The sequence below is a fragment of the Salvelinus fontinalis genome, chromosome 40 (genome assembly GCF_029448725.1).
Source record: "Salvelinus fontinalis isolate EN_2023a chromosome 40, ASM2944872v1, whole genome shotgun sequence".
Lineage (NCBI taxonomy): Eukaryota > Metazoa > Chordata > Actinopteri > Salmoniformes > Salmonidae > Salvelinus > Salvelinus fontinalis.
The window spans coordinates 23454888-23481080 of NC_074704.1; the positions used below are offsets into that span (position 1 = coordinate 23454888).

Consider the following 26193-nt stretch of genomic DNA (forward strand, 5'->3'; position numbering starts at 1 on the left):
CTTTGGAAAGCAATACCCTAAACAATGTTCAGCAAGGGTCTCATCCAGGGTTATGTTCATTAGGAACCAAATAAAATAAAACCGGGAGGAAGAAACTACTGGCGCATTTCCACTGATATGTTTTTGGGTAAAACACTGGGGTAAATCAAATTTTCCATCTACATGGGCTGACACCCGTGTCTCACTGGGCCATTGCTCCGACGGACCTGCTCTGACTTGGAGCCAAGGCACTGGGTACTTTTTAAGCTTGGATTTACATAAATGGTTAACTCTGAACTTTTACACCTCAAAAAGCAACAGTCTTGAATGATGCAGAGGTTTGTGATTCTGCTCGCCACAAGTCTTTAGTGTCACACACCTGATGGGCAACACACTAGAGCTTACATTAAAGAGATACATCAGGATTTTGGCAATGAGACCCTTTATCTACTTTCCCAGAGTCACATGAACTTGTGGATACAATTTCTCTGTCCAATATGAAGGAAGCTAGAGGTAGTTTCACGAGAAAATGTTAACTGGCGTTACCCAGACCTTGTCATTGCGCTATCTGCTACCCATAGACCTCCAGTCATTGCGCTAACGCTAGTTAGCAATTGCGTTAGCAACTCCAAACTGCACGCAGAGACATACAAATGGTAGCCATGAGTTCCTGTGACTCCAGGGAAGTAGATTGCCAAAATCCTCACGTTTCCCTTTAACATAAAACACTGGCGACACATTGGTGTGGGGGTAAGTCAAAATGGAAAAGCACCATACCTGGACTTGTCCAATATGAAACAAAATGTTTTGGTTTTCCGTTCCAAACATGTTTCCATTGTGTGCACAATTGAACATGTCCCAGGCCTTTATTTGGATGGGATGTACAATAGGGGGGCATTACGCTGATGGGAGACATCACATTCAAATATTTTCATTTATACAAAAAAAAGTATAGCATTGCTCTCCTTTTGCCTATGGGACAATCCATAGGTAAACAATGTATTTTAAGGCTGAACAAAAACCTCTGTAAATCAATTGAGGGAAATACACACAAAATACTGACCATATACTACCCCTATGCTCTATAAAAGGGCTGTTCAATGTCTGTCCTGGAGGGCCAAAACACTTCTGGTTTTCATCCTCTCCTAATAGGAGACTAATTCAGACTTGGGACACCAGGTGAGTGCAATTAACTTGGATTGTAGTTCTTTCCGTCAGCGGTGCCATTCACACCCAGTCCCTGCTACGGCTCCTTTTGGCATCCTCAACAGCATCAGTGAGACGAGGCTCATTCCGGGATGGAGGGTGGCCAGTCCACATCTACAGACTGAGGAACGCACAGAGAGAGAAAGACTAAACTCATCAGAATCCTTTTGATTCACCTGCATGTTCAATCATAGTCCAGCAATTTTAAATATTTGTTTCCTTAGCTTGAAAGCACAGGACTGATTTCAAGGTAAGGAAACAAATATCGAAATATGCTTAACTATCCCTTTAAATTATGAATGAACTTTAGAACTGTCTCGCTATTTTTTTATACAATAATCACTGTGCACAGTGTCTTCTTTTAATATCCCACAAAAAGGTAGATACATTTATTGTCAACTTTTTTTAAATACCCACATCAACGTCCAGCTCTAGGATATCAGTCTCAGTCTTCAGCAGACCACACAGATTGGGCTTGGTGCGACCAAAGTCTCCGTGGACAAACTCCTTGATGTAACTGGGAACAGTTAAGGTACTGACATTGGGTGAGTCGTTCATGATAAAAAAAGAAATGGTATTAATTTGTTATTGTGTGTGTGTGTGTAAGTATATCACTGTGAATGTCTCTCAACCTTAATATCTCCCTTTGTGTGTGGGTTTGTGTATGACTATTCGTGTATCTCACTATTTTGCTTCTCTCTGTATAAAGGATACGTCCCTGCCTGCGTGCGCAGGTTCAGGTGGAAGTGATGCGTGTCCAGGAAGCATGTACTCATGGTGTGGATGACGCGCTCCCTGACGGCCAGCGGCCTGCGATGCAACACTCTTAGTGGCATCTTCTGAGCTAGCTTAAACTCCTATATGACCAAGCCAAAGATTATCAACACATACCGTAGGTAGGCAGAACTTTATTTTAAGGTACTGTTTACACTGAATGAGCAAACCAAAGATTATAACACACATACCATAAAATAAACTACAACCAAGATGTTTAACCACTGATTTTATATGAAAATAATGCCATTTAAAGATAGCATTGAACACTCACCTTGGTTTCCTCTAAGAACGTGATGTCGTCTTTGTCAATAGCTTTCTGGGTCCATATGAGGGCGGTGTACGACTTGGTCTTGTCCTCCTCACCCTCCTTCATGTGGCCCATAGCATCTACACACACACACACACATAGAGTATGACCTGTCAGCATCATTCTTAGGTCTCTGGACAGAAGTGAGACACATTTCTCTACTGCGTTGCTCACCTGCTTACAATCTGTAGATCTCGTACTCTGATTTTGTCTGAGGACTGGTTGATGGTCTGTGAGAAGAAAATATATGCTTTGGTCAATTCCTGTGTGTGTGACCCTGCAGAGACGCTGTGTGTGTGACCCTGCAGAGACATTGTGTGTGTACCTCCTGCAGCTGTCGGACCTCTGCCTTATTGAACCTGGCTCTGTGAGGATTTAGCAGGTCCAGTGCAAACGGACGACCTGCGAATGGGGATAGAGACACCTCCTTACACCTCACATTGACGGAAACAAGGGCTGGGGATGTGTAAACATACATGTATGTTGTGTGTCTGACCATTTCCAAGCGTACGCACATCCACGTCCTCCCTTCCTGAGGAGGAGAAATTAAACCCTGCAAAGACCAGAGGGGGAAAGAGGAGAAAGACATTACTTGAGATACCAGATTCATTCACCAGTGTATTCTTTTGGATTTGTCTTTCTCATTGACTTAGATAGACATTGGATCATTGCATCTGCCCCATTATGGCATGTGTGAGAGCATGGGCAGTGCCATTTAGGCCATCTCTTTTGAATTAGTACATTTTCTTCTTCTACTACTTCTATGAATTGACAAAAGAACCTGAAAGGGTGCATACTGCTACCTGCAGTGTGTTTGAACAGGTATGAAGCCAAGGTTGCCGATTTCCTGCCACCTGAACATATGGCATGTTTGCTCACGAGTATAATTCATTGGCTGATCCCTCCTGATGACCTGGATGGAATCATATGATTCTTCATTAACCCATAGGAAGTCTCACCCAGTTGACTACTTCAAAATTGTGAAAGTCCTCAATGGTGCTGCCCATGCTAAAACAGGCTTTTGGGCCCTCTATCTCTATGGTTTTTCTATCCCTAGGTAATAATGTGTAGAGCCTGAGGTTCAGTAGGGATAAAACATTTAGAAACAGAGCAAAACGAGGAGGTTCTACCTGAACTCATCCAATAAGAACACAGAGTTTTGTTTCCCATTGCTACAGTGTGCTCTTCTGAACATCACCCAGTATACGCTCACCCTCAGCCCGGAAAGACGAGAGGAGGGGTGCGGCGATTAGCTCCTCCACCGAGGACTCCACCCTCTCCTCTCCGTCAATCACCCAGGGGGTCTGGGGCAGGGTGCGGGAGAACTTGTTGTACCTCCCTAAAAACACAGGGACAAACATAAAGGAGTCAATTCAAACCCTTAAAACAACTCTTCAATATTGGATTGTAAATAACTGTAAAATCCCAAGGCATGAAGGGTTAATCCTAACTTTTCCTTAAGTCCAACTTTTACTCAGCCATGCACTGATGTCAACGGAGGACTAAGTGAAAATTCGACTTAACTAAGAGGATGTTAGGATTCGCTCCCAACTGAATACATTCCTGAAGTGAAATGACCCCACTCTTGATAATCTCAAAGCCCTCCTTTGGTTCAAATCATCCAAAAGGGATGTCGTAAACAACCTTTACCCGCCACAAATACAGAAACGTGAAGACACTGGACCTCTTGAGCGATGCATTTCCTCGCTGGCCGTGTAGGGGGACAGGTGAACATTCTAGAGAGAGAAAATAAATATCATGAAGCAATACATGCAGTTAGATTGTCCGTTTTCTCAAAAGAGTGAAGACAGAGAAACAGAAGAAGAAGAAAAAAAAGTGAGAATAACGACCACCTACTTTAGAAACTTCTCCTCGGAAACCTTCTCGAGGGCTTTGACCACGGCCATTTTAGTGAAGACATTCTGTTGTGAGACAAACTAGAGATCAGAGAAAGGACAGTAACACCGAGAGACATGGAACGACAAAGAATGAGCAGCATGTCGCCATTGGTAACAAAAATGCAATTGGACAAAAACATTTATGGAACTTATCAAAACCATTTATACCAACGACCCATTTTGTTCAAATGTCACGTGACATGGCTCCAATTGGCTTTTTCACTCACCTGTTTGTTCTTAGTTGGTCTGAAGCAGTCTGAACAGATGCCAGCCCTGATTGCAAGAATAAAGCAGATAAGTAGAAAGTAGTTTCATAAAAATGTTACATTACATTCAATATTACATGTATTTTGCTAGTACTCCATGCCTTTGCACCTATAAAATCTATCCATCAATCTGTCAGTCAATCAGTCCTTCCGCACATCCATCCATCCATCTGGCTTTCTAGTCAATCTATTCATCTTGTCTATACCCTGAGGAGGAGTGTGCTTGGAGGACTTGCAGGAAGTGGCAGTCTGAGTCCGTCTCTGGATGTGTGAACCCCACACCCACCTCAAACTGTTCAGTTTGTCGACTGATCTGTGGGATAAAGAGGAAAATAAAATGGGAATAAACAAAAAAAAATAAAGCAATCAAGAATAAAAATACTTTTCAGGAATGAATAGAATTTTGTCACTTACATTTTATCTATTTGCCTTCATTTTACCAGGGTAAATTTACTAAGTGAACACTTCTCACATTATTAGCCTGAGTGCAAGTCTGTTTGTGCCGCCATGTCAACTCCCGGTCATGTTTTTTTTGTCAATGATAGCAATTGACTTGACAAGGCCACAAACAGATCTGGAACCAGGCTAGCTCATTACAGGTTATTGCTATAGATACAAGTAGTGCCTTGTACAGTAACTGTATGACAAGTATTTTTCAACAGTGGTGTCCGACCCATCAGCATGTGAGGCTACTGGATGGCTACTTCCGGGTCACTGGTCACTGACCTTGGTAACCACAGGTACGCCACCAAGCTCTTTGGACATCAGACCCTGCATGGTCCACTTGAAGGCCTCCTTCACCTGGATGACATCATCCTTATCGAGGCATATAGACTTCTCCCTGTTTGGTAACAAATTCAACGTAATTCAAGTATTAAAAACCCCTAAGGTAGATATCTGCACCCTCGCGGAAATCTAATTTGCATAATGCAAACATCCCCCAAAAAGTCAGTTTCATCTAGAGAGGCTTTTTTAGCATTGGATGCGTCTCGATCCACCGCTTCTGCGGTGAAAGGTGACAGAACTAGAGCTGTGTTTGTCACACCATGAGACTTAGGTCTTCTCACAAAATAGTCTGAACGGTTTATTACTCTATGGAAAGATGAGACTCTCACTCTCACGATGGTCTTCTCCGTTTTTCTCTACGACCCCCCCCCCCCCACAAGCGTCTTGGGACTCGTCTGAAGTCGTTACAGCAACTTCTGTCTGTAGCGTCCGAACAGTTTGAGTTACACACTAATATGGGCGAGACTCTCACGAACACGTACATGTCGGTTGTTTTGCTCTAGGATGTCCACAGGCCTCACAAGACTTGTCTGAAGGTCCCCTGTACAATTTGAAAAAAATGAATGGAAGTAAACACTACCGTTCAAAAGTTTGGGGTCACTTAGAAATGTCCTTGCATCAAATTGGTCAGAAGGCAGAGTTGCAAAGAAAACGCCATATCTCAGACTGGCCAATAAAAATAAAAGACTAAGATGGGCAAAAGAATACAGACACTGGACAGAGGAACTCTGCCTAGAAGGCCAGCATCCTGGAGTCGCCTCTTTACTGTTGACGTTGAGACTGGTGTTTTGCGGGTACTATTTAATGAAGCTGCCAGTTGAGGACTTGTGAGGCGTCTGTTTCTCAAACTAGACACTCTAATGGACTTGTCCTCTTGCTCAGTTGTGCACCGGGGCCTCCCACTCCTCTTTCTATTCTGGTTAGAGCCAGTTTGCGCTGTTCTGTGAACGGAGTAGTACACAGCGCTGTACGAGATCTTCAGTTTCTTGGCAATTTCTCGCATGGAATAGCCTTCATTTCTCAGAACAAGAATAGACTGACGAGTTTCAGAAGAAAGTCCTTTGTTTCTGGCCATTTTGAGCCTGTAATCGAACCCACAAATGCTGATTCTCCAGATACTCAACTAGTCTAAAAAAGGCCAGTTTTATTGCTTCTTTAATCAGAACAACAGTTTTCAGCTCTGCTAACATATTTGCAAAAGGGTTTTCTAATGATCAATTAGCCTTTTAAAATGATCAACTTGGATTAGCGAACGCAACGTGCCATTGGAACACAGGAGTGAAGGTTGCTGATAATGGGCCTCTGTACGCCCATGTAGATATTCCATAAAAAATCTGCCATTTCCAGCTACAATAGTCATTTACAACATTAACAATGTCTACATTGTATTTCTGATCAAGTTGATGTTATTTTAATGGGCAAAAAATGTGCTTTTCTTTCAAAAACAAGGACATTTCTAAGTGACACCAAACTTTTGAACGGTAGTGCATATGGAGATTGTTTAGTGCCAAAAATAACAAAACAAATAAATGTTGCCTGACCTTTCTTATCTCTCTCAGATACTGGACAGACTTCAGAACAAACTTCCTTTACATTTTTGGGGGGGGACTATCTGTTGTTCCATGTAGTGAATCTGTTATTCAATGCGTTTGTATGGGCTAATAGCAGTAAGGCCAAATAACATTTTTAATTCAAAAAATATGTTAATATATTGTTGGGATACTTCAAGGGGTCTTTAAAATTCAAAATCAAATAGCTAAATGATCCTTGGTATGACCTTCTTAAAACAATGCTATATAGCTTAGTGGAACCCCGCCCTCCCCTCCCCCGGCTTAGACTCTTATGGGTTAAGACATGACATGTTATAAAAGGTCATGTGAAAGATGTGTGTTCATAATATAGTATGGAACACTGTAATATTTCAATGTGTTGTAGTGATGTGATGATACTTTGGGATTAAAGTGATTTATTTAACGGAAAGAAATTAGGCTAGATAGATGGACGCCACTCTGGTGAAGCGAACTACCTCACTTCCTTCTTTACATGCAGCCAACAAGAGTGCTGTAGGGGTGTTGCAGAGAGAGACGAGGGTACATGTTCAGAAACGTCCTGAGTAACATCCTGTCTGTTTACAAGCATCCGTCATGCACACCCTAATGGGAATGCCACATCTGTAGAAACAATGGCTTTCGCGATTTTTACCAGACAGAAGCAGTACCACTAACTATGAGGTAACTACGCCCTCTAATGACCAACCCAGGGACAAGATACTGCATTATTGACTGTATCGTAGTCTCGCACTGCCACACATCCCACTAAATAGAACGACTGTGGTCCAGGCTATACTGACCGTGTGGCTATGACAGAATCAACTGAGGTTGAAATAATCATACTTTTCAATTGAATGGAAGTTGTTTTGAGACAAACCATTTGAATATAGTGTAAGCCAACACTTCCTTTGGCCGCCTTTCCTTCCAGTTCTCTGCTGCCAATGACTGGACGAATTGAAAAAAAATCACTGAAGCTGGAGTTCACCGATCACTGTACCTGTACGCAGCCAATCTGTAAATAGCACACCCTACTACCTCATATTGTTATTTATCCTCCTGCTCTTTTGCACCCCAGTATCTCTACTTGCACATCATCATCTGCACATCTATCACTCCAATGTTAATGTGAAATTGTAATTATTTCACCTCTATGGCCTATTTATTGCCTTACCTCCCTACTCTTCTACATTTGCACACACTGTACATAGAATTTTCTATTGTGTTATTGACTGTACATTAGTTTATGTGTAACTCTGTGTTGTTGTTTTTGTCGCACTGCTTTGCTCTATCTTGGCCAGGTCGCAGTTGTAAATGAGAACTTGTTCTCAACTGGCTTACCTGGTTAAATAAAGGTGAAATAATATTTTTTTTAAAAGCTGATAGGTACACAATTGCGTGACATCAGTTATCAGCCAAGGCCTACAATGTAACCACTGACCTCTCTGACAGACAGCTGGGCCGGCAGGGAGACAGACAGTACCATTGTGTCAAGCAGGTAGTTTTTGGCCTTCACCACATCCGATATCTGCACACATACACAAAAACAGTGTCATGAATCCCCCCAAAGTCCATTGTTGGTTCTGTCCTCCTAGGCCTCAAGCTGTGGTATTTGAGGCAGATTCTGGTCAACTGGAGCATTGATTGACGATGATGATGGAGTATTTGATCACTAGGCAGGTACAAAGGTCTTTTCATTTTAATCTTCAAGGTTGTGTCCTAAATCTATATAGTGCACTACTTTTGACCAGGGTGTCATTTGAGACGCACCTAAAGACATACTAGTCATAGGTGTCATGTAAAACAACAGTGGCTCCGAATGCAATTGGATTAATAGTGACCAAACACACCTTTATGGCATAGGCTTCATCACAGAACTCCTGTAGAACTCCCAGGCACACCGCACACACGTCCGAGTCCGCTGGCTTGGCGTCGCCTTCCTCCATCACCGTGGGGACCACGTCAGAGTCGCCTTTTGATTGGACGTCCGTCTCCACGGCATCCATCTTGATTTTTTTACTAGGGGGGTCTTCTGTGTGCTGCTCCAGCACGGCTGCATCTTGGGATTCGTTATTCTCTGAATCACTGATGAAAGCACAAAGCTCCTTTGCTGTATCCAGAGCATGACAAACAGAAAAACATTATTCAGCATCAAAAAAATATATGAAAATGTTTGCCAGCAGTGGAGTTCACCCAATATAGGACAGCAAGTTAGATCATGGGCACAATTATTCTAAAGGAGAATACCTAGGTTACCTACAAAGTAGCGTCTGCCACAGGCTTTCACGCAAAGCCTTAAGCCGAGACTACCTACAAAGAAGAATGTTGGAGCTACCTAACTGTCTTTGAACTTGAATCTCTGAAATGTCTGTACGTCTGTCCCTGCTTTAAGTGCAAAGACAATCAAATGCAGCAAAAGCACTGACCTCATAAGACTGGCGGTAGGCTGACTGCACCCCCAAGCATCAGAACCTCAGGACACAGCGGGCACAGCTTCCAGCAGTTTCTTCACTATTGATTTTACAGCTGTAAAATGGACAGAGATCATAGATGAATGAGATCAGTAAGAAATATGAAAGTACACTTATGTCTGGCAAACCTACTACAACGAGTTAGCTGACAGAGTGCAGTAGAATCAGTACTACTGTAGGTTATCTAAGAGTAATATAATATACATCACAATGCTAATAACATATCACACACTGTAGGGTGAGGTTACAATCATTGGTAGCTGAAGCAAGCACACTTTGCATTGCAAAGATAGATATGGGGGCTATAATCTCTGTTAATAACTCAGAAGTAAAATCTCATGTACTGTACAATACTGGAAATGGCTGCTTGCTCTGGGTCCTGTGTACACATGGCTAGCACTAGGTCACACTCGCAGCCCTGTGTGGATGTTGATGCATTTGATGTTATGATGTGCTGCTAGCCTAAGTAGGTTCTTAAGCTAGCTAGTTAGCTTTATCTGAGAACACAAATAAGCACAAGCTTACGAACCTGCTCATATAACCTACCTTGAATGGCAAATTAATTACAGTATTTGTACGATAATCAAATGTCTATGTAGAGCAAGAACACAGTTCAGTCAAATATGGTTCAGAAACTCTGTGGTTCAGTCATTTGGTTTCTGAGCATGCATCAAATGTTACAGGAACATGACTTCATCAGAAGTAGACACAAGTAGTCAAATCAGATAGATTAATATATTGATGAGGGTGGATATTATCATTTTGATCGACACCACAGGTCCCTTGAATTGTATACAATATCACTACCAATACCTTTATCTGACTGTATATACATATTCATTATGTAAAATGCACAAGTAAAAGCTAGTTTGATGCACACAGAGACCTACTAGCCTTGTCTCATCCCAACATATAAAACCGCAAGGCAAATTGTTAGACATCTAAAACGTCATATCAAGGCGCCTTCGAAGTTGACAGGAGGGTCCTTTTTCTACAAGAGTCGAAACCGGTGGCTTTGGAAGGTTCTAGTCAGAGCGGGAGACAAATCCGAATCTCAACCCATCTGAAGTCGGGCAGCCGTTTCTGTGTTTTGGGGTACAGCTGTCCCCATCAGAAGTATTTTAGTAAAATATTCCGACGAAAATAAGCAATGGCTGCACCAAAGATGCCAAGTGGTGGGATGAAAAACAAAGGACGAGGGGCATATGTAGACCGTGACAAGCCAGCACAGATTCGGTTCAGTAACATCTCCGCAGGAAAAGGTAAACTACAAATACAGCATTCGTATTGCATTGTTGGACGAATAGCTGACCCTGGCCCTAACGGTTGTTTGCCACAGTGAGTTGCCATAGCATCAGCTGCTGCGACACTCCCTTTGCTAATGAATGGATGCTACTGCTGGCTCAGTATGGGCAGTGTAACTGTTAGCCACAAGTTGGTACCCAGTTAGCTAACTAGCATGACTCCACAATAATATGTTACAGAGCAAATTAGTATTCTTTACACCCCTTCATGCCGCCCCAAACACTATTGTGATTAGCAATAGTACACTAGCTAACTAGCCATCAGTGGCTTAGATTTGTTGGGACCAAGAATTGACGAAATGAACATTAATGTATGTGCTCTTTCACCAATAGAGTAGTTTGGGGTCTTCCTGTCTGCCTCAGTAGTCAAGCAGTAAACATTGTCTATAAAAGGTATCCTACTGTTAGATGGGTAGGTCCTCTTTGTGAAAGTAACACTTTTTTGGGGTTGACAGCTGTCGCTGAATGCATCAGAACCAGCCTTGGCCCTAAGGGCATGGACAAAATGGTAATTAAATGTAATCATTTACATCAACTTCTCAAAACCATCTCAAGGTTTGGTCATTTTGTCTGTAACTAAAAGAGGAATTGATTCTGACAGATTCAGGATGGGAAGGGTGACGTGACCATCACCAACGACGGGGCCACCATCCTGAAACAGATGCAGGTGCTGCATCCTGCAGCCAAGATGGTAAGGTTTGAGAGAAAAGAGCTGGGGATATGTTCCCAAGTTTCTGCGCTGTCCTGTACAATTGTTGGGCCTCTTTTGTCAAAACATTTTAAGTTACTGCTCTAGCCATCACTAGCTGGCTACCAGCCAGTTACTCAACCCTGCACCTTAGATGCTGCCCTATATACATACAGTGCCTTCGGAAAGTATTCAGACCCTTTGACTTTTTCCACATTTTATGTTACAGCCTTATTCTAAAATGTATTAAATTTGTTTTCAGCAGTCTACACACAATACCCCATAATGACAAAGCGAAAACAGGTTTTTAGAAATGTTTGCAAATTTATTAAAAATAAATATACCTTATTCAGACCCTTTTCTATGATACTCACAATTAATTTCAGGTGCATCCTGTTTCCATTGATCATCCATGAGATGTTTCTACAACTTGGAGTCCACCTGTTGTAAATTAAATTCATTGTACATGATTTGGAAAAGCATATACCTGTCTAAATAACGTCCCACAGTTGACAGTGCATGTCCAAGCAAAAACCAAGCCATGAGGTCGAAGGAATTGTCGTTAGAGCTCCGAGACAGGATTGTGTCAGCACAGATATGGGGAAAGGTACCAACAAAAATTCTGCTGCATTGAAGGTTCCCAAGAACACACTGACCTTAATCATTCTTAAATGGAAGAGTTTGGCACCACCCAGACTCTTCCTAGAGCTGGCTGCCTGGCCAAACTGCACAATCGGGGGAGAAGGTCAGGGAGGTGACCAAGAACCCAATGGTCACTCTGGCAGAGCTCTATAGTTCCTCTGTGGAGATGGGAGAACCTCCCAGAAGGACAACCGTCTCTGCAGCACTCCACCAATCAGGCCAGACGGAAGCCGCAAGCCACTATGGTAGTGGCCAGACGGAAGCCACTCCTCAGTAAAAGGGACATGGCGGCCCGCTTAGTGTTGTCCAAAAGGCACCTAAAGACTCGGACCATGAGGAAACAAGTTTCTCTGGTCTGATGAAACCAAGCTTGAACTCTTTGGCCTGAATGCCAAGTGTCACGTCTAGAGGAAACCTGGCACCACCCTTATGGTGAGGCATTGTGGTGGCAGCATAATGCCATGGGCATGTTTTTCAGTGGCAGGGACTGGGGGGCAAAGATGTACAGAGATCCTTGATGAAAACCTGCTCAGGACCTCCGACTGGAGAGAAGGTTCACCTTCCAACAGGACAACGACCCTAAGCACACAGCCAAGACAACGTAGGAGTGGCTTCGGGACAAGTCTCAATGTCCTTGAGTGGCCCAGCCAGAGCCCGGACTTGAACCCGAATGAAAGTCTCTGGAGAGACCTGAAAATGGCTGTGCAGCAACGCTCCCCATCCAAGATGACAGAGCTTGAGAGGATCTGCAGAAAAGAATGGGAGAAACTTCCCAAATACAGGTGTTCTAAGCTTGTAGCGTCATACTCGATGATGTAATCACTGCCAAAGATGCTTCAACAAACGACTGAGTAAAATGGTCCGAATACTTATGTAAATGTCATATTTCAGTTTATTTGTAATACATTTGCAACAATTTCTAATATGTTTTTGCTTTGTAATTATGGGGTATTGTGTGTAGATTGATGGGGGGAAACTACTTAGGTTAAAATTTATCAAATTGTGGAGAAGCTCAAGGGGTCTAAATTATGGATTATCGGTGAACATATCTGAATCGAACGATATTAGTTAAATGCCAACATTGGTATCGGCCTATATCTAGTTTAACGCCGATGTGCAAAACCGATGTCAAAGCTGTCGTGCATACCTATATGACGTAATGACGCCATGTAAAATTTTGCGCTATACATACAACACAGCATTCCTAAACTAGCCCACAATGTCTGCTGTATGGATCGAGCAGTCAACAAGTTGCACAGTCATTTGAAAGAGGAAGAACATTTCAGCAAAACAACTCAAAGGCGAAATCCCTTAAAGCCTAGATAATGGAATTCATTGCTCTTGACAATCAACCGTTTTGTCGTGTCGCTATTTTTCAGATGTTGCCCTACCGGAGTTACACAGTAATGGCTTCACAACATGCATACCATGGAACGCCATTTGGGTCTTTGCGTGTCAAAAAATATACAGTAGCACTGTCAAAGCTGTACAAAGAAAGTCTGCAAACACCGGCCACAAACAATGTTTACAATACCATGTTGGTAATAAAGCATAATTTGTTCGACCGCAACTTCTGGGGTAGCTAGCTTTAGCTTGGTACCTAGCTAGCACCCATACAACCAGCCTGAAAACAATGACCATTAGGAACTGCAGTAATTTTCATTTATTTTTAGCAATGATTTAGAAATCCTTGTAAGTATTAGCTAGGTTTCCACTTGTTGTTCGCCTATTGAAATTGAACTTCAATTAATTGAAAATAGCTAGCCAGCTACTTAACCCTGTTGCCCAAAGCTAACGTTATAAGCAGCCAGCTAGCTTCATCTGGCTAGTGAGGCTCGACCAGACCGGTCGTGTTGTGAAGCTAGCCATAAGGATTAGGCACAATAGTGGTATTTGCGGTTTGCCTTCAAAAAACAAAACAAATGCTAACGCTCCAGATACTCAACTAGTCTAAAGAAGGCCAGTTTTATTGCTTCTTTATTCAGCACAACAGTTTTCAGCTGTGCTAACATAATTGCAAAAGGGTTATCTAATGATCAATTAGCCTTTTTTTTTAATTCTAAACTTGGATTAGCTAACACAACGTGCCATTGGAACACCGGAGTGATGGTTGCTGATAATGGTCCTCTGTACGCATATATAGATATTCCATAAAAATATCTGCTGTTTCCAGCTACAATAGTCATTAACAATGTCTACACTATTTCTGATCAATATGATGTTATTTTAATGGACAAAATAAATTGTTTCTCTTTCAAAAACAAGGACATTTCCGAGTGACCCCAAACTTTTGAACGGTAGTGTATGACTCATCTGCATACAGATATAACTTTGCTGGTTGCATCCCATTTCCTAAATCATTAATAAAAATTGAGAACACAGGAGCTAAAATGGAACCCTGGGGCACACCTCTATTAATCTCCAGAAAGCTAGACTCGTGATTGTCAGTATATTCCCATTGTGTTCTGTCAAAGATGGTTCCTAAACCAATTTACTGCCCCTTCACTGAGACCTGTGTTTGAGTCCCGCTAGTAACAAATCATAGTCAACTGAATCGAAGGCCTTTGTGAATTATTATCAAACAGAGCAGCGCAATGTTGCTTTTTATCTAGTGCATTAATGATGTCATTTGCCACTGCCATAGCTGCAGTTGTGGTGCTGTGCCCCGATCTAAAGCCAGACGGAACCCCGCTCAGTATGTTCTTTTCAATTAAGAAATTTAACTGATTTCACTAGGGATTCATAGACTTTGGCCAGGATAGGGATTTTAGAGAGAGGACGATAGTTATTAGCATCTGATGGATATCCACCCTTTAGCAGTGGGAGAACTTAAGCTGATTTCCAAATGCTGGGTATGGAATTGGTCAAGAGACAAGTTGAAAATGTGAGCCACAGTTTAGGGAATAATACCAGCTGCTATCTTTTAAGAGGTAGGGGTCCAGGTTGTCTGGACCTGCAGACTTGTGTCTATAACCTTTTAGTGCTTTATAGACCTCCTGTATAAGAAACGGGCTCAAAGTTAAAATGGTTCACGAGGGCCTATATCATAGTTGACTGTAACAGAGCTTACATTTGAGGCCTGGGCCCCACTATTATCAAAAACTGAACCAGCAGATATGAAGTGCTTGTTAAAAATAAACCACATCGGCTTTATCCACTTCATCAGAATCCATCATTAAATGGTCAGGAAGGCCAGGGGATCCATTAGAACCTGACACTGATTTGATTCGCTTCTAGAACTCGGTAGGGTTGTTTAGGTTCTCTGTGACTGCATTTAAATAGTCATCTGATTTGAACTTCCTGATCAATACTGTGCCTTTGTTTCTTAGCGCTCTGAAGGAGGCCCAGTCAACAGGAGCATTTGTATGTCTAGCTTGAGCCCAAGAGATTTCTTTCTAATTAATTCTGCCAAGTTATCTGAACACCAGGGATTGTCCCTTCCACGGATTCTTAATGTCTTCACAGGGGCATGCTTATCACAAATCGACACAAATTTCATATAAAAATAGTTCCAGGCAGTGTCAACATCGGGAATCAGACTTAATATTGACAGTATGATACAGATCATGTAAGACCGCTTGCTCATCAAACTGTCTAAATTGTCTTTTAAAAATATAACGGGTTTGGCTTTGGTCTTTTTTTCTAACACAAGCAATTGCACAGTGATCACTGACATCATTACAGAAATCCCAGTCGATGTGCATTTGTGAGGGGTATTCGTTAGAAGAATGTCCAGTAGCATTGATTTGTTAGGTGCTCTGGGATTCGGTCTTGTAGGCACATATAATTAATTGCACGAGATTCAGAGTCACACAGTTCTTCTAAGAATCTGATACAAATGTAAGCATGTTCCAGTTAAAATCTCCTGAAAGATTGCACACAGAGTCATTTAGCTTGTACAGGACATCCAAGAGTTAAGAGCGTCCCTCGACGCCGAGGGCTGTCTGTCACAGCCAACTACAGTGATGTGGGTGTCCTTATATAAGGTCACTTTAACCGCAAGCAATTCAAAATGTTTGGCTTTGGTAATCGAGGGGAATTTCAGAGGTGTTAAACTCAGATTTCACATAAATTGCAATCCCTCCTTTACTCATCCGATCGTTCTAAAAACCATGTACCCATTGATAGAAATCAAGTTATTTCACACAGATTTCTTCGGCCAAGTTTCTGATGAAACCATTGCGTCTGCATTTTGTCGTTTTGGCCCATATTCTAATCATGTCTATTTTTGGACTTCTGACATTAACATGCAAGAGGCCAAAACCTGCTCTGTTTTTAAAATCATGAGTCGGTAGAAATTGCATGGTATCTACCGGCCCAGGGTTTGGTCGCACATTACCAGAGATCAACAATAAAAGCATAACAATATCTGTTGCCCGATGTGTGAGGACTTGGAGCCAGCACCATTGTCAGTCAATAAAATGAACTGAGTCTTTCGACACAGAAAAAAAGTAATTCATTTTGGAAGTATGCCATCAAGTGTAGGTCCAGTTGCGTTTGAGAGGGGTACAAATGTAATTGCAGAGAGACCGAGTTCCTGGTGGTATTGACATGGTCTCGGAGTGTTTGCAAATTGTAGGGCATAAGGCAACGTTAATTAATTCAGCCTACTTAATCCAGGATGGCATTGAGTAAAGAGCAGGCACAGTAACCGATACAATGCCGGTTTTTAGAGGTATTTCGGTACAGGTGTGCAATGACCCGTAGACGTTGTGTAGAACAACGTAGATTTTCCCACAGTGCGTTAGGTTTTCCAATCCAATAGCCGCTTCTCCGCTCCTAGCCTTCAGTGTGCACCTGTGCTCGCGTAGCAGGTCTTGCGTGCAGACGGACGCTCCTGACTCGGCGAGCTCCAACTCCAGAAAGGTGTAGAGAAAAAATAAAGGCCTTCTCAATCCGAAATCTTTGTAGTCAATTTTGTAAAATAGAGACAGATCTAAAAATAATAGTTATATACAGCATCCACCTTCACATAAAAATGATTTGCTTCTGTAAACGGGATCAGGGTCATTGAAACATAACTCTTAACTCCTCTCAAGGATCAGACATACAAACGGACAGACTGATTGGCTACCATCTTGGATTTGACAGTGATGCAAATAGAATTGACAAACTTTTATTTTGAAGGCTAACCACAAAGTACACTTGTTGCGAATCCTTATTGTGGCTAGTTTCACATAGATGGGTCCGATCACCATAAATAAAAACTGTCTTAGAAATTAGGGTTCATTTTAGATGACACCTAGCATAGCAAAACGACATTGTTTCAGTCGCTATAGTTAGCTAGCTACATTATTTTTTTATGTAGTTATTACACATTTGATTACACTATCACTCGTAATTCATATGTCACAACGATTCATCGATTCTAGGTAACTATAGCGACTGAAACAATGTCGTTTTGCTATGTTTTTGGGGAAGAACATTGTTTGCATCCATGAGCTAGCTAGCTTTTTTTTATGACCACCACTGTAGGTGCGCGAGACAACTTTACCAGCATCATAGCATACGTACCGATGAATCGTTGTGACATATGAATTACGAGTGATAGTGTAATCAAATGTGTAATAACTACATAAAACATAATGTACGCTTAAATTGTGACGCGCAGTCATATTCAGGTCCTGATTGGTCAACAAGCTTATTTGACATGTCAATTAGTGTTATTTGACACGTTAAATAGTATCTTGTTTGACACGCATAGACCCAAACAACGTTCCGTAGAAATCCTGGTTGAGAATGAAACGACTGAACAACGAAACAGTAAGTAAGTGAAAGAAATAGGTTTTGAATGTTTTATTGGTAATTGGGGACCTATTGCCAATGCCAACAAAATAAATAAAAGGTCACACACCAAAAAGTTATCTGGGAAGTCAGTTAAGAACAAATTCTTAATTACGACTGCCAAACCCGGACGACGCTGGGCCAATTGTGCGCCGCCCTATGGGACTCCCAATCACGGCCGGATGTGATACAGCCTGGATGCAGTGCCTTTTTATACCCTGACTACACCGCCCGCATCGCGTGCGCTAGCGTTGCAAAATAAATGTAATAATATATGTTATTCAATTATTGCACCCACACTGCTCGCGCTCGCAACGAGTGTCTTTGTTGCCAAGGGCTAAAATAGACTTCATTCCTGTTTCTGACGCAGATCGCGCTGCAAGTCCTGCCTCTCCCATCTCATTGGTTTATAGAAGCAGGTACCCGCGTGCCATCTCCTCATTGGTTATACCCACGTGGGTGAATGGAAGACAAACTGTTTTGCCGGTTGTCGTGGTAATACTATGAAAGTGTAGATGCCAATCACCATATAAGTTCAAAGATGAAAAAGCCTGGAAGGAGAGATGACTAGAAACGATTCTGTTGACCGTTTTATGTGTGGATTAATTGTCGGAGTAGAGGACCTTGTGCATTTCAGGTAAAATAACAACTCAATGTTTATATCCCAGGACAAATTAGCTAGCAACAGCAAGCTAGCTAAATAGGACAAATTTAGTTAGCATGTGCAAGCTAACTAGCTAAATTGCCATACATGTTTAATGCTTTTCGACCTGTTCCCAAATGAATGTCATTGGTTCAGAGTTTGTTTTGATATTTTAACCTGCGTTTGGTGTAGGGGGACAAAATAAATGTATGCACGATGGCACACGCGCGCAGCCGGTTTTGGTTCCGTGTAAGACTGCTGCGTCCGCCTGTGTGTAACTGTACTAAATAGGACTAATTAAAGGGCGCTAAAATTAAGTACTTAAAAAAAAAATTTGTCAAGGAAAATATTGAGTATCAGGCGGAGAATGTCATATCGGTGCAGCACTAGTCTGAATACTTCTCGAATGCACTGTAGACATGGAATCACTAGGCACTTTAATAATCAAATTTGTTTTGGTCACATACAGATGTTTGTGAAATGACACACAGGAGAGAAAATACTGCAGCGCACTAGTCACTAATGTTTACATACTGCTTTACTCATTTCGTATGTTTTCTATTCTGTGTTTTCTATTCTGTGTTTTAGTCAATGCCACCCCGACATTGCTCGTCCTAATATTTATATATATTCATTCCATTCTTTTACTTTTAGATTTGTGTGAATTGTTAGATACTACTGCACTGTTGGCGATGGAATACAAGCATTTCGCTACACCCGCAATAACATCTAAGTATGTGACCAATAAAGTTTGATTTGAACATCCGGCAAGGGACTGTCATTTGAGCTATAATTCAGCATTTCTTCAAAGTTATTTCTGAAAGGCATCTTTTGGGGAGTTTCCTCTAGCTTCTGTCCCTTTTAAGAGATCACCAATATCAGGAGTTTGACGCTGTGTTTTGCCTGTTTGTCTTTCAGATGGTGGAGCTGTCCAAAGCACAGGATATTGAGGCTGGTGACGGCACAACCTCTGTGGTGGTGATTGCTGGTGCCCTGCTTGACGCATGCGGCAAGTTGCTTCAGAAGGGTAAGTGACGTGGAACCAATGGCATCGTTGATGATCTCCAGGACCAGGCTTGCTGACTACTGGATTACACAATAAACTTCTAGACCAGAATTTGTTCTGAGTCCCTGCGTCCTAAAGTTTTAATACTAACTGCCTGTTCTCTGCTTATCCACCAGGTATCCACCCCACCACTATCTCTGAGTCGTTCCAGAAGGCGGTGGACAAGGGCGTCGAGGTGCTGACGGGCATGAGCCAGCCGGTGCTCCTGAGCGACCGCGAGACACTGCTGAACAGCGCCACCACCTCTCTGTGCTCCAAGGTGGTGTCGCAGTACTCCAGCCTGCTAGCACCCATGAGCGTGGACGCCGTGATGCGCGTCATCGACCCGGCCACCGCCACCGGCGTGGACCTACACGATATCCACATTGTCAAGAAGCTGGGGTGAGGAGGGAGGCTGGTGGGTCCAGATTATGTGCTCACTACTGTAAATTGTTCTGGATAAGAACGTCTGCAAAAGGACTTAAATGTTAGGATTACAAACAGGGTTGGCCGTTTTGACTTCTGGGTCATGTTCATTAGGGCACGCAACAGGAAATGTTGAAACATTTTGCAACGGAAGATTTGCTTATCTTATTAGAAAAGTTCAGATAGTCCCTCCCTTTTGCAGTTCCTTTTCTGCCATTAGGTGCGTAATGAACATGATCCAGCAGTAGACCGTAGACTACTAATGTAGGATCAGCGTCGTAGTAATACCATACCTTTCCTAAACCTTTTGACAGCTTCCTACAGTTGAAAGTCAGTTTGGATATGCACATTTTCATTCCCCAGTTCTCTCTCTGTGGGGACGTGGACATGTCTGATGTGCCAAATCAATCTCAGGCGGTCAATTAGCAGAATGGCTCCACTTTGCTTTCCCTGCCAGTCACCCTCTGACAAGCTATCGCAACAAAAATGTAATTGTGTAATCGGCAACAAAACCATACTGATGTCCTACTTGAGTGTTTATCCTTGTGCATGGATGGACACACATTTATCTGATCTTAATCAACAACGCAAATGATTGCGTTTTAAAAAATATATATATATATTTTGCCTTATGGTCAAGAACCTTTGTTTGCAATCAGACAGGTAGAAACTGCTGCCCTTAGACAGATGTCCTACCCATAATGACCTTCTGTGTGTTTCTCTGCAGTGGGACCATTGATGACTGTGAGCTGGTGGATGGCCTGGTGCTGACCCAGAAGGTGGTCAACTCCAGCGTGTCCCGTGTGGAGAAGGCCAAGATCGCCCTCATCCAGTTCTGCTTGTCACCGCCGAAAACTGACGTAAGTCCATCACAATCGCTGACCGTTTGTCTCAGTGAAATTGGCTTCCATGTTTGTCAATGTCTGACGTTATGGTGGACGATTAGTATTTTATGTTACCTTTCGATCTTCACATTTTCTTACAATTGTTTTGTTTATTCTGTTTCCGTATTATTTTTTTGTCATCCAGATGGACAACCAGATAGTAGTGTCGGACTACGCCCAGATGGACCGCGTGCTGCGCGAGGAGCGCGCCTACATCCTCAACCTGGTCAAACAGATCAAGAAGGCGGGCTGCAACGTCCTGCTCATCCAGAAGTCCATCCTCAGGTAACACCTGGTGCATTATCACCGTCATGTCATCTAATCACTTTGTCCAATTGCTCTCACAATGTCTAGAAATGTATTTGAGTGTTATCAGAAAGGTGAGTATTAGGACTTACATGGGTTCCTCTGTACATTATACTCTTCCCATAGGTGGACCTCCTTTCTGCGTGCTATCTTGATCACTGGATGACATGGTTAAAAAAATTGTTCCGTACTTCTTTCAGAGATGCTCTGAGCGATTTGGCCCTCCACTTCCTGAACAAGATGAAGATCATGGTGGTCAAGGAGATCGAGAGGGAGGACATTGAATTCATCTGCAAGGTATTAAAAACAATAACATTATTGCTCTTTACTTTGTAGTTCATGATATTCTGTTACAGCCAAAGGCTGACTGTTGAATCTGAATTGACTTTGCCCCCCACCTTGCACCCCTACAGACCATTGGCACCAAGCCCATCGCCCACATTGATCAGTTCCTTCCTGAGATGATGGGCACCGCCGAGCTGGCAGAGGAGGTCAGCCTGGATGGCTCTGGCAAGCTGGTCAAGGTATGCTAATTCACTTAAACTAATCTCAATCTGGCTCAATCTCTCCCAGGCTTGGATACAAGACTGCTTTCTTGCTGCCATCACAACTATGCGAGAACAGACTCTAATTCTAATGATAATACCCTTGGAATGTGTTAAGTGGTCATTGAAAACAGTGACGATTTTAGGCATTGCATGTAGCCTATGTGTATTCCAACCTCCATGAATGAAAAATGTTAGGTCTTTGCTGTAAATGTTAATTGTAATATCGTTTTGAATGTTTTAGACAAGCTTGTTCTAAGATCGCCATTTCCCAATGAAAGTCAATTAATGCTGTTTCTCTCTGGCCTGTTCCTCTCCATAGATCACAGGCTGCACCAGCCCCGGTAAGACGGTGAGTATCGTGGTGCGCGGATCCAACAAGCTGGTGATTGAGGAGGCGGAGCGCTCCATCCACGACGCTCTGTGTGTCATCCGCTGTCTGGTGAAGAAGAGGTATGGTACTGCAGCCACTCTGGTCAGCTGTCTGAGCAACAATAGCCTCTGTAGATGCATGCAGTGATAATGTAGAATAATTACATAGATAAGCAAGCACAAGTCCCTCTAAGCTTTGCCCACTCGTGGCTGTCCGTGTCACAAGTGGCCATTTCCGGGGGACAGAGCAACCCTCTCTTCAACCTGGGTCAGGGGCTTCACCCCTGGCTCTGGACCTGTTGAGAGGAACATAATACTCTGAAAGACTGCAACTACACCTAAAATGGCTGTGACGGATGTGTACTTTGTCCTTTTTAAAGAGCTTAACAGACCTTGTGATCCCAATAGATCTTGAAACCAAACATTGATATTTCTGTTTTGATATCAACCATTTTTGTCAGATCTAAAATGTTCTCTTTTTATAACAGAAGAAATGGGGGGTACCAAAGAATCTACCAGCTTACCAGTCATTTGCAATAAACTATTTTCTATGCAGTCTTTAAATTCCTTGTTTGGGTAACTTATGTACAGTACCATTTAGAAGTTTGGACTCATTCAAGGGTTCTTTATTTTTAAAACCCTGTTGCCTTGACAGCTTTGTGCACTCTTGGGATTCTCTATACCAGCTTCATGAGGTAGTCACCTGGAATGCATTTCAATTAACAGGTGTGCCTTGTTAATTTGTGGAATTTCTTTCCTTAATGCGTTTGAGCCAATCAGTTGTGTTGTGACACGGTAGGGGTGGTATACAGAAGAAAAAAGACCAAGTCCATATTATGGCAAGAACAGCTCAAATAAGCAAAGAGAAACGACAGTCCACCATCACTTTAAGACATGAAGGTCAGTCAATGCAGAAAATTAAGAACTTTGAACGTTTCTTCAAGTGCAGTCGCAAAAACCATCAAGCGCTATGATGAAGCTGGCTCTCATGAGTACCGCCACAGGAAAGGATGACCCTGAGTTACCTCTGCTGCAGAGGATAAGTTCATTATAGTTACCAGCCTCAAATCGGCAATTAAATGCACCTCAGATTGCAGCCCAAATAAATGCTTCACAGAGTTCAAGTAACGGACTCATCTGAACATCAACTGTTCAGAGGAGACTATGTAAATCAGGACTTCATGGTCAAATTGCTGCAAAGAAACCACTACTAAAGGACACCAATAAGAAGAAGAGACTTGGACCAAGACACACGAGCAATGGGCATTAGACCGGTGGAAATCTGTCCTTTGGTCTGAGTCCAAATTTGATGTTTTTTGTTTTAACCGCTGTGCCTTTGAGATGCAGAGTAGGTGAACGGATGATCTCCGCATGTGTGGTTCCCACTGAAGCATGGAGGTGGTGTGGGGGTGCTTTGCTGGTGACACTCAGTGATTTTATTTAGAAGACTTCACCAGCATGGCTACCACAGCATTCTGCAGCGTTACGACATCCCATCTGGTTTGGGCTTAGTGGGACTATCATTTGTTTTTCAACAGGACAATGACCCAACACGCTTCCATTTGATTCACTATTTTGGTTACTACATGATTCCATATGTGTTATTTCATAGTTTTGATGTCTTCAGTATTCTACAATGTCGAAAATAAATGAACCCTTGAATGAGTAGGTGTCTAAACTTTTGAATGGTTCTATATATCGGTGGGGTGCATCTCAATCCCGTATCCTTCACGCAATCATATTGCAATATGGATTTTTGTCCATATTGCCCAGCTCTACTAGTCTTATTTGATATTTGCTTTCACTAGTTAGTTTAACATCAGAATGGCGCAAAAGTCGTTCCCTTGACTGATGCCTTTTCTCCCTCCCAGGGCTCTGATCGCCGGTGGCGGCGCCCCTGAGATCGAGCTGGCCCTGCGTCTGGCTGAGTACTCCCGCACGCTGCCAGGCATGGAGGCATACTGCGTGAGGGCCTACGCAGACGCCCTGGAGGTGGTGCCATCTACACTGGCCGAGAACGCCGGCCTCAACCCCATTTCCACTGTCACAGAGCTCCGCAATAGGCACGCCCAAGGCGAGAAGACTGCCGGGATCAATGTCCGCAAGGTGCAACACTCTCCTGGATTCTGTTTGGTTTTATGCTTATTTTCACCCTGCCATAGTTGGTTCTCAAGATGCAATGTTGAACATTCAGATTTAGAACAAATGTGACTGTCTCGTGAGGCCAGAGTCACGCCTTGACAACACCTCCTTGTCCTGGTGTGCTCGCAGTAAACTTATTTGCCTATTCATTGACTGTAGTCTCTTGTGGCCCAGCCATTCACCAGCTCGATACAGAACCTCCATTTTGATAGTTTGTCATTAAGATTTACATTACTGCAGTTGCATACCAGATATGCGATTATCTATCATGTAGAAAAGCAAATTGACTCGTCTCCCCATTCCTCTCCCCCTCTCAGGGCGGTATCTCCAACATTCTAGAGGAGCTGGTGGTGCAGCCTCTGCTGGTGTCTGTCAGCGCTCTGACCCTCGCCACCGAGACGGTCCGCAGCATCCTCAAGATTGACGACGTGGTAAGAGACCAGACAACCCTCTGGTGTCACTAGTGGAGATCTGCCCTCTCATTCAACCTGTATTATCTTGTATGTCCATTTTAGTATGGAACACAGCACCAGAAAAAATGCACAACACTATATAAATTGTTCTAATTGAAAGCCCCCCTCCTTTCACTTATACTGGGGCGGCAGCGTAGCCTAGTGGTTAGAGCGTTGGACTAGTAACCGGAAGGTTGCAAGTTCAAATCCCCGAGCTGACAAGGTACAAATCTGTCGTTCTGCCCCTGAACAGGCAGTTAACCCACTGTTCCTAGGCCGTCATTGAAAATAAGAATTTGTTCTTAACTGACTTGCCTAGTTAAATAAAGGTGTAAAAAAAAATAAAAAATAAAAAAAAATACTGTCCTTAAGGTAATAAGATTTTCCCCTTTCTTGCAGGTGAACACCCGATAAGGAGTTACGAGGAGATTTGTCGATGTAGCAAGAACCCAGCCTGTGTTGCTGCACGTGCTTGTGCCACAAGGAGTCATAGGACCGGCAGCTTGCTAAGACCCGTATGTCCAGGAATCCTCTGTAGTTGATGCAGTCTGTAATTGAATAAAACAGTTTTTTGACACCATGTTTTTGTTGTGTACTTCTTCCTCAGTGACCGACCCCACTGACCAGCAGTTCATCTTTAAATCTCAGGCTAGTGTCATGGCACCATATACACTACCGTTCAAACGTTTGGGGTCACTTAGAAATGACATTGTTCGAAAGAAAAGCAACAAAAAATTTTTTGTCCATTTTAAAATAACACCAAATTGATCAGAAATAGTGTAGTCATTGTTAATGTTGTAAATGACTTGTAGCTGGAAACGGCTTTTTATTTTATGGAATATCTACATAGGTGTACAGAAGCCCATAATCAGCAACCATCACGCCTTTTTCCTATGGCACGATGTGTTAGCGAATCCAAGTTTATCATTTTAATAGGCTAATTGATCATTAGAAAACCCTTTTGCAATTATGATAGCACAGCTGAAAACTGTTCTGATTTAAATAAGCCATACAACTGGCCTTCTTTAGACTAGTTGAGTATCTATGGTTTTCACATGAATGGGAATACAGATATGCATATGTTGGTCACAACAAAAGTCATCAAACCAGTTAGTATCTGGTATGACCAATTGCCTTGTGTAGCACAACGCATCTCCTTCACATAGAGTTGATCGTGGAATGTTGTGCCACTCTTCAATGGCTGTGAGAAGTTACTGGATATTGGTGGGAACTGGAAAATGCTGTCGATCCAGAGCATCCCAAACGTGCTCAATGGGTAACATGTCTGGTGAATATGCAGGCCATGGAAGAACTGAAACCATTTCCATGGCAGCTGATGAATGGTATGACAATGGGCCTCAGGACCTCCTCACTTATCTGCACTTTCAAATTGCCATCAATAAAATGCAATTGTGTCTGTAGTTTATGCCTGCCAATAGTCAAGTGCTTAATTTGAACCGGATGCTGCCAGAACAGGATCCGGCATCTCTCAGATTTTACCTTGTTCCGGCACGGATTTGCCCGGCTCTGGCATTATTTAAACAATTTGTTCAGTTTGCACTGTAAACATAAAGCGAAAAGAGTTAAATCAAGTTGCTTCCTGGTTCTTTATCCCGCATTCGAGAAAAAACATAATGTAAACGCGCGGTGATCCTTCTGCGCAATCATCCTAATCCTTCCACACTGATTTCAGACCTGCTCTCATTTATTTGTAAAAATAGGT

At 42.6% G+C, this 26193-nt stretch overlaps 2 protein-coding genes and 1 non-coding gene across 3 annotated transcripts; 2 read left to right on the forward strand and 1 right to left on the reverse strand.

Annotated features, from left to right (window-relative positions):
* Positions 1 to 826: 826 nt before the first annotated feature.
* On the reverse strand, positions 827 to 9628 carry LOC129839606 (tRNA pseudouridine synthase Pus10-like). The gene is made up of 16 exons (XM_055907140.1): positions 9592 to 9628; positions 8617 to 8876; positions 8208 to 8294; positions 7246 to 7280; positions 5160 to 5274; positions 4670 to 4746; positions 4395 to 4440; positions 4127 to 4191; positions 3920 to 4005; positions 3483 to 3608; positions 2766 to 2822; positions 2595 to 2671; positions 2444 to 2499; positions 2234 to 2351; positions 1603 to 2042; positions 827 to 1306 (listed from the first exon to the last, which is right to left on the reverse strand). Exons 1-15 carry the CDS (start codon positions 9626 to 9628, stop codon positions 1854 to 1856), a joined length of 1431 nt encoding a protein of 476 aa, XP_055763115.1. The 3' UTR covers positions 827 to 1306; positions 1603 to 1853.
* Positions 9629 to 10204: 576 nt separating this feature from the next.
* On the forward strand, positions 10205 to 25050 carry LOC129839571 (T-complex protein 1 subunit delta). The gene is made up of 13 exons (XM_055907100.1): positions 10205 to 10499; positions 10997 to 11049; positions 11143 to 11232; positions 19217 to 19325; positions 19481 to 19745; positions 20497 to 20629; positions 20799 to 20938; positions 21160 to 21256; positions 21373 to 21483; positions 21827 to 21957; positions 23748 to 23982; positions 24336 to 24449; positions 24870 to 25050. The coding sequence occupies exons 1-13, from the start codon at positions 10388 to 10390 to the stop codon at positions 24882 to 24884; spliced, it is 1605 nt and encodes a 534-aa protein (XP_055763075.1). The 5' UTR covers positions 10205 to 10387; the 3' UTR covers positions 24885 to 25050.
* On the forward strand, positions 22073 to 22190 carry LOC129840050 (small nucleolar RNA SNORA26). The gene has a single exon (XR_008757167.1). It is a non-coding gene; the product is annotated as a small nucleolar RNA SNORA26 (small nucleolar RNA).
* Positions 25051 to 26193: the final 1143 nt, after the last annotated feature.

Excerpts from the sequence above, each read along its gene's own strand:
- LOC129839571 (XM_055907100.1), top strand. The coding sequence starts at position 10,388 with ATGGCTGCACCAAAGATGCCAAGTGGTGGGATGAAAAACAAAGGACGA. Across the intron at positions 11,233-19,216 it reads TGCATCCTGCAGCCAAGATG|ATGGTGGAGCTGTCCAAAGC; the intron begins GTAAGGTTTGAG and ends TTTGTCTTTCAG. Across the intron at positions 21,257-21,372 it reads ACATTGAATTCATCTGCAAG|ACCATTGGCACCAAGCCCAT; the intron begins GTATTAAAAACA and ends GCACCCCTACAG.
- LOC129839606 (XM_055907140.1), bottom strand. The coding sequence starts at position 9,628 with ATGTGTACACAGGACCCAGAGCAAGCAGCCATTTCCA. Across the intron at positions 4,441-4,669 it reads GACTCAGACTGCCACTTCCT|GGCTGGCATCTGTTCAGACT; the intron begins GCAAGTCCTCCA and ends TCTTGCAATCAG. Across the intron at positions 2,352-2,443 it reads GATCTACAGATTGTAAGCAG|AGATGCTATGGGCCACATGA; the intron begins GTGAGCAACGCA and ends GTGTGTGTGTGT.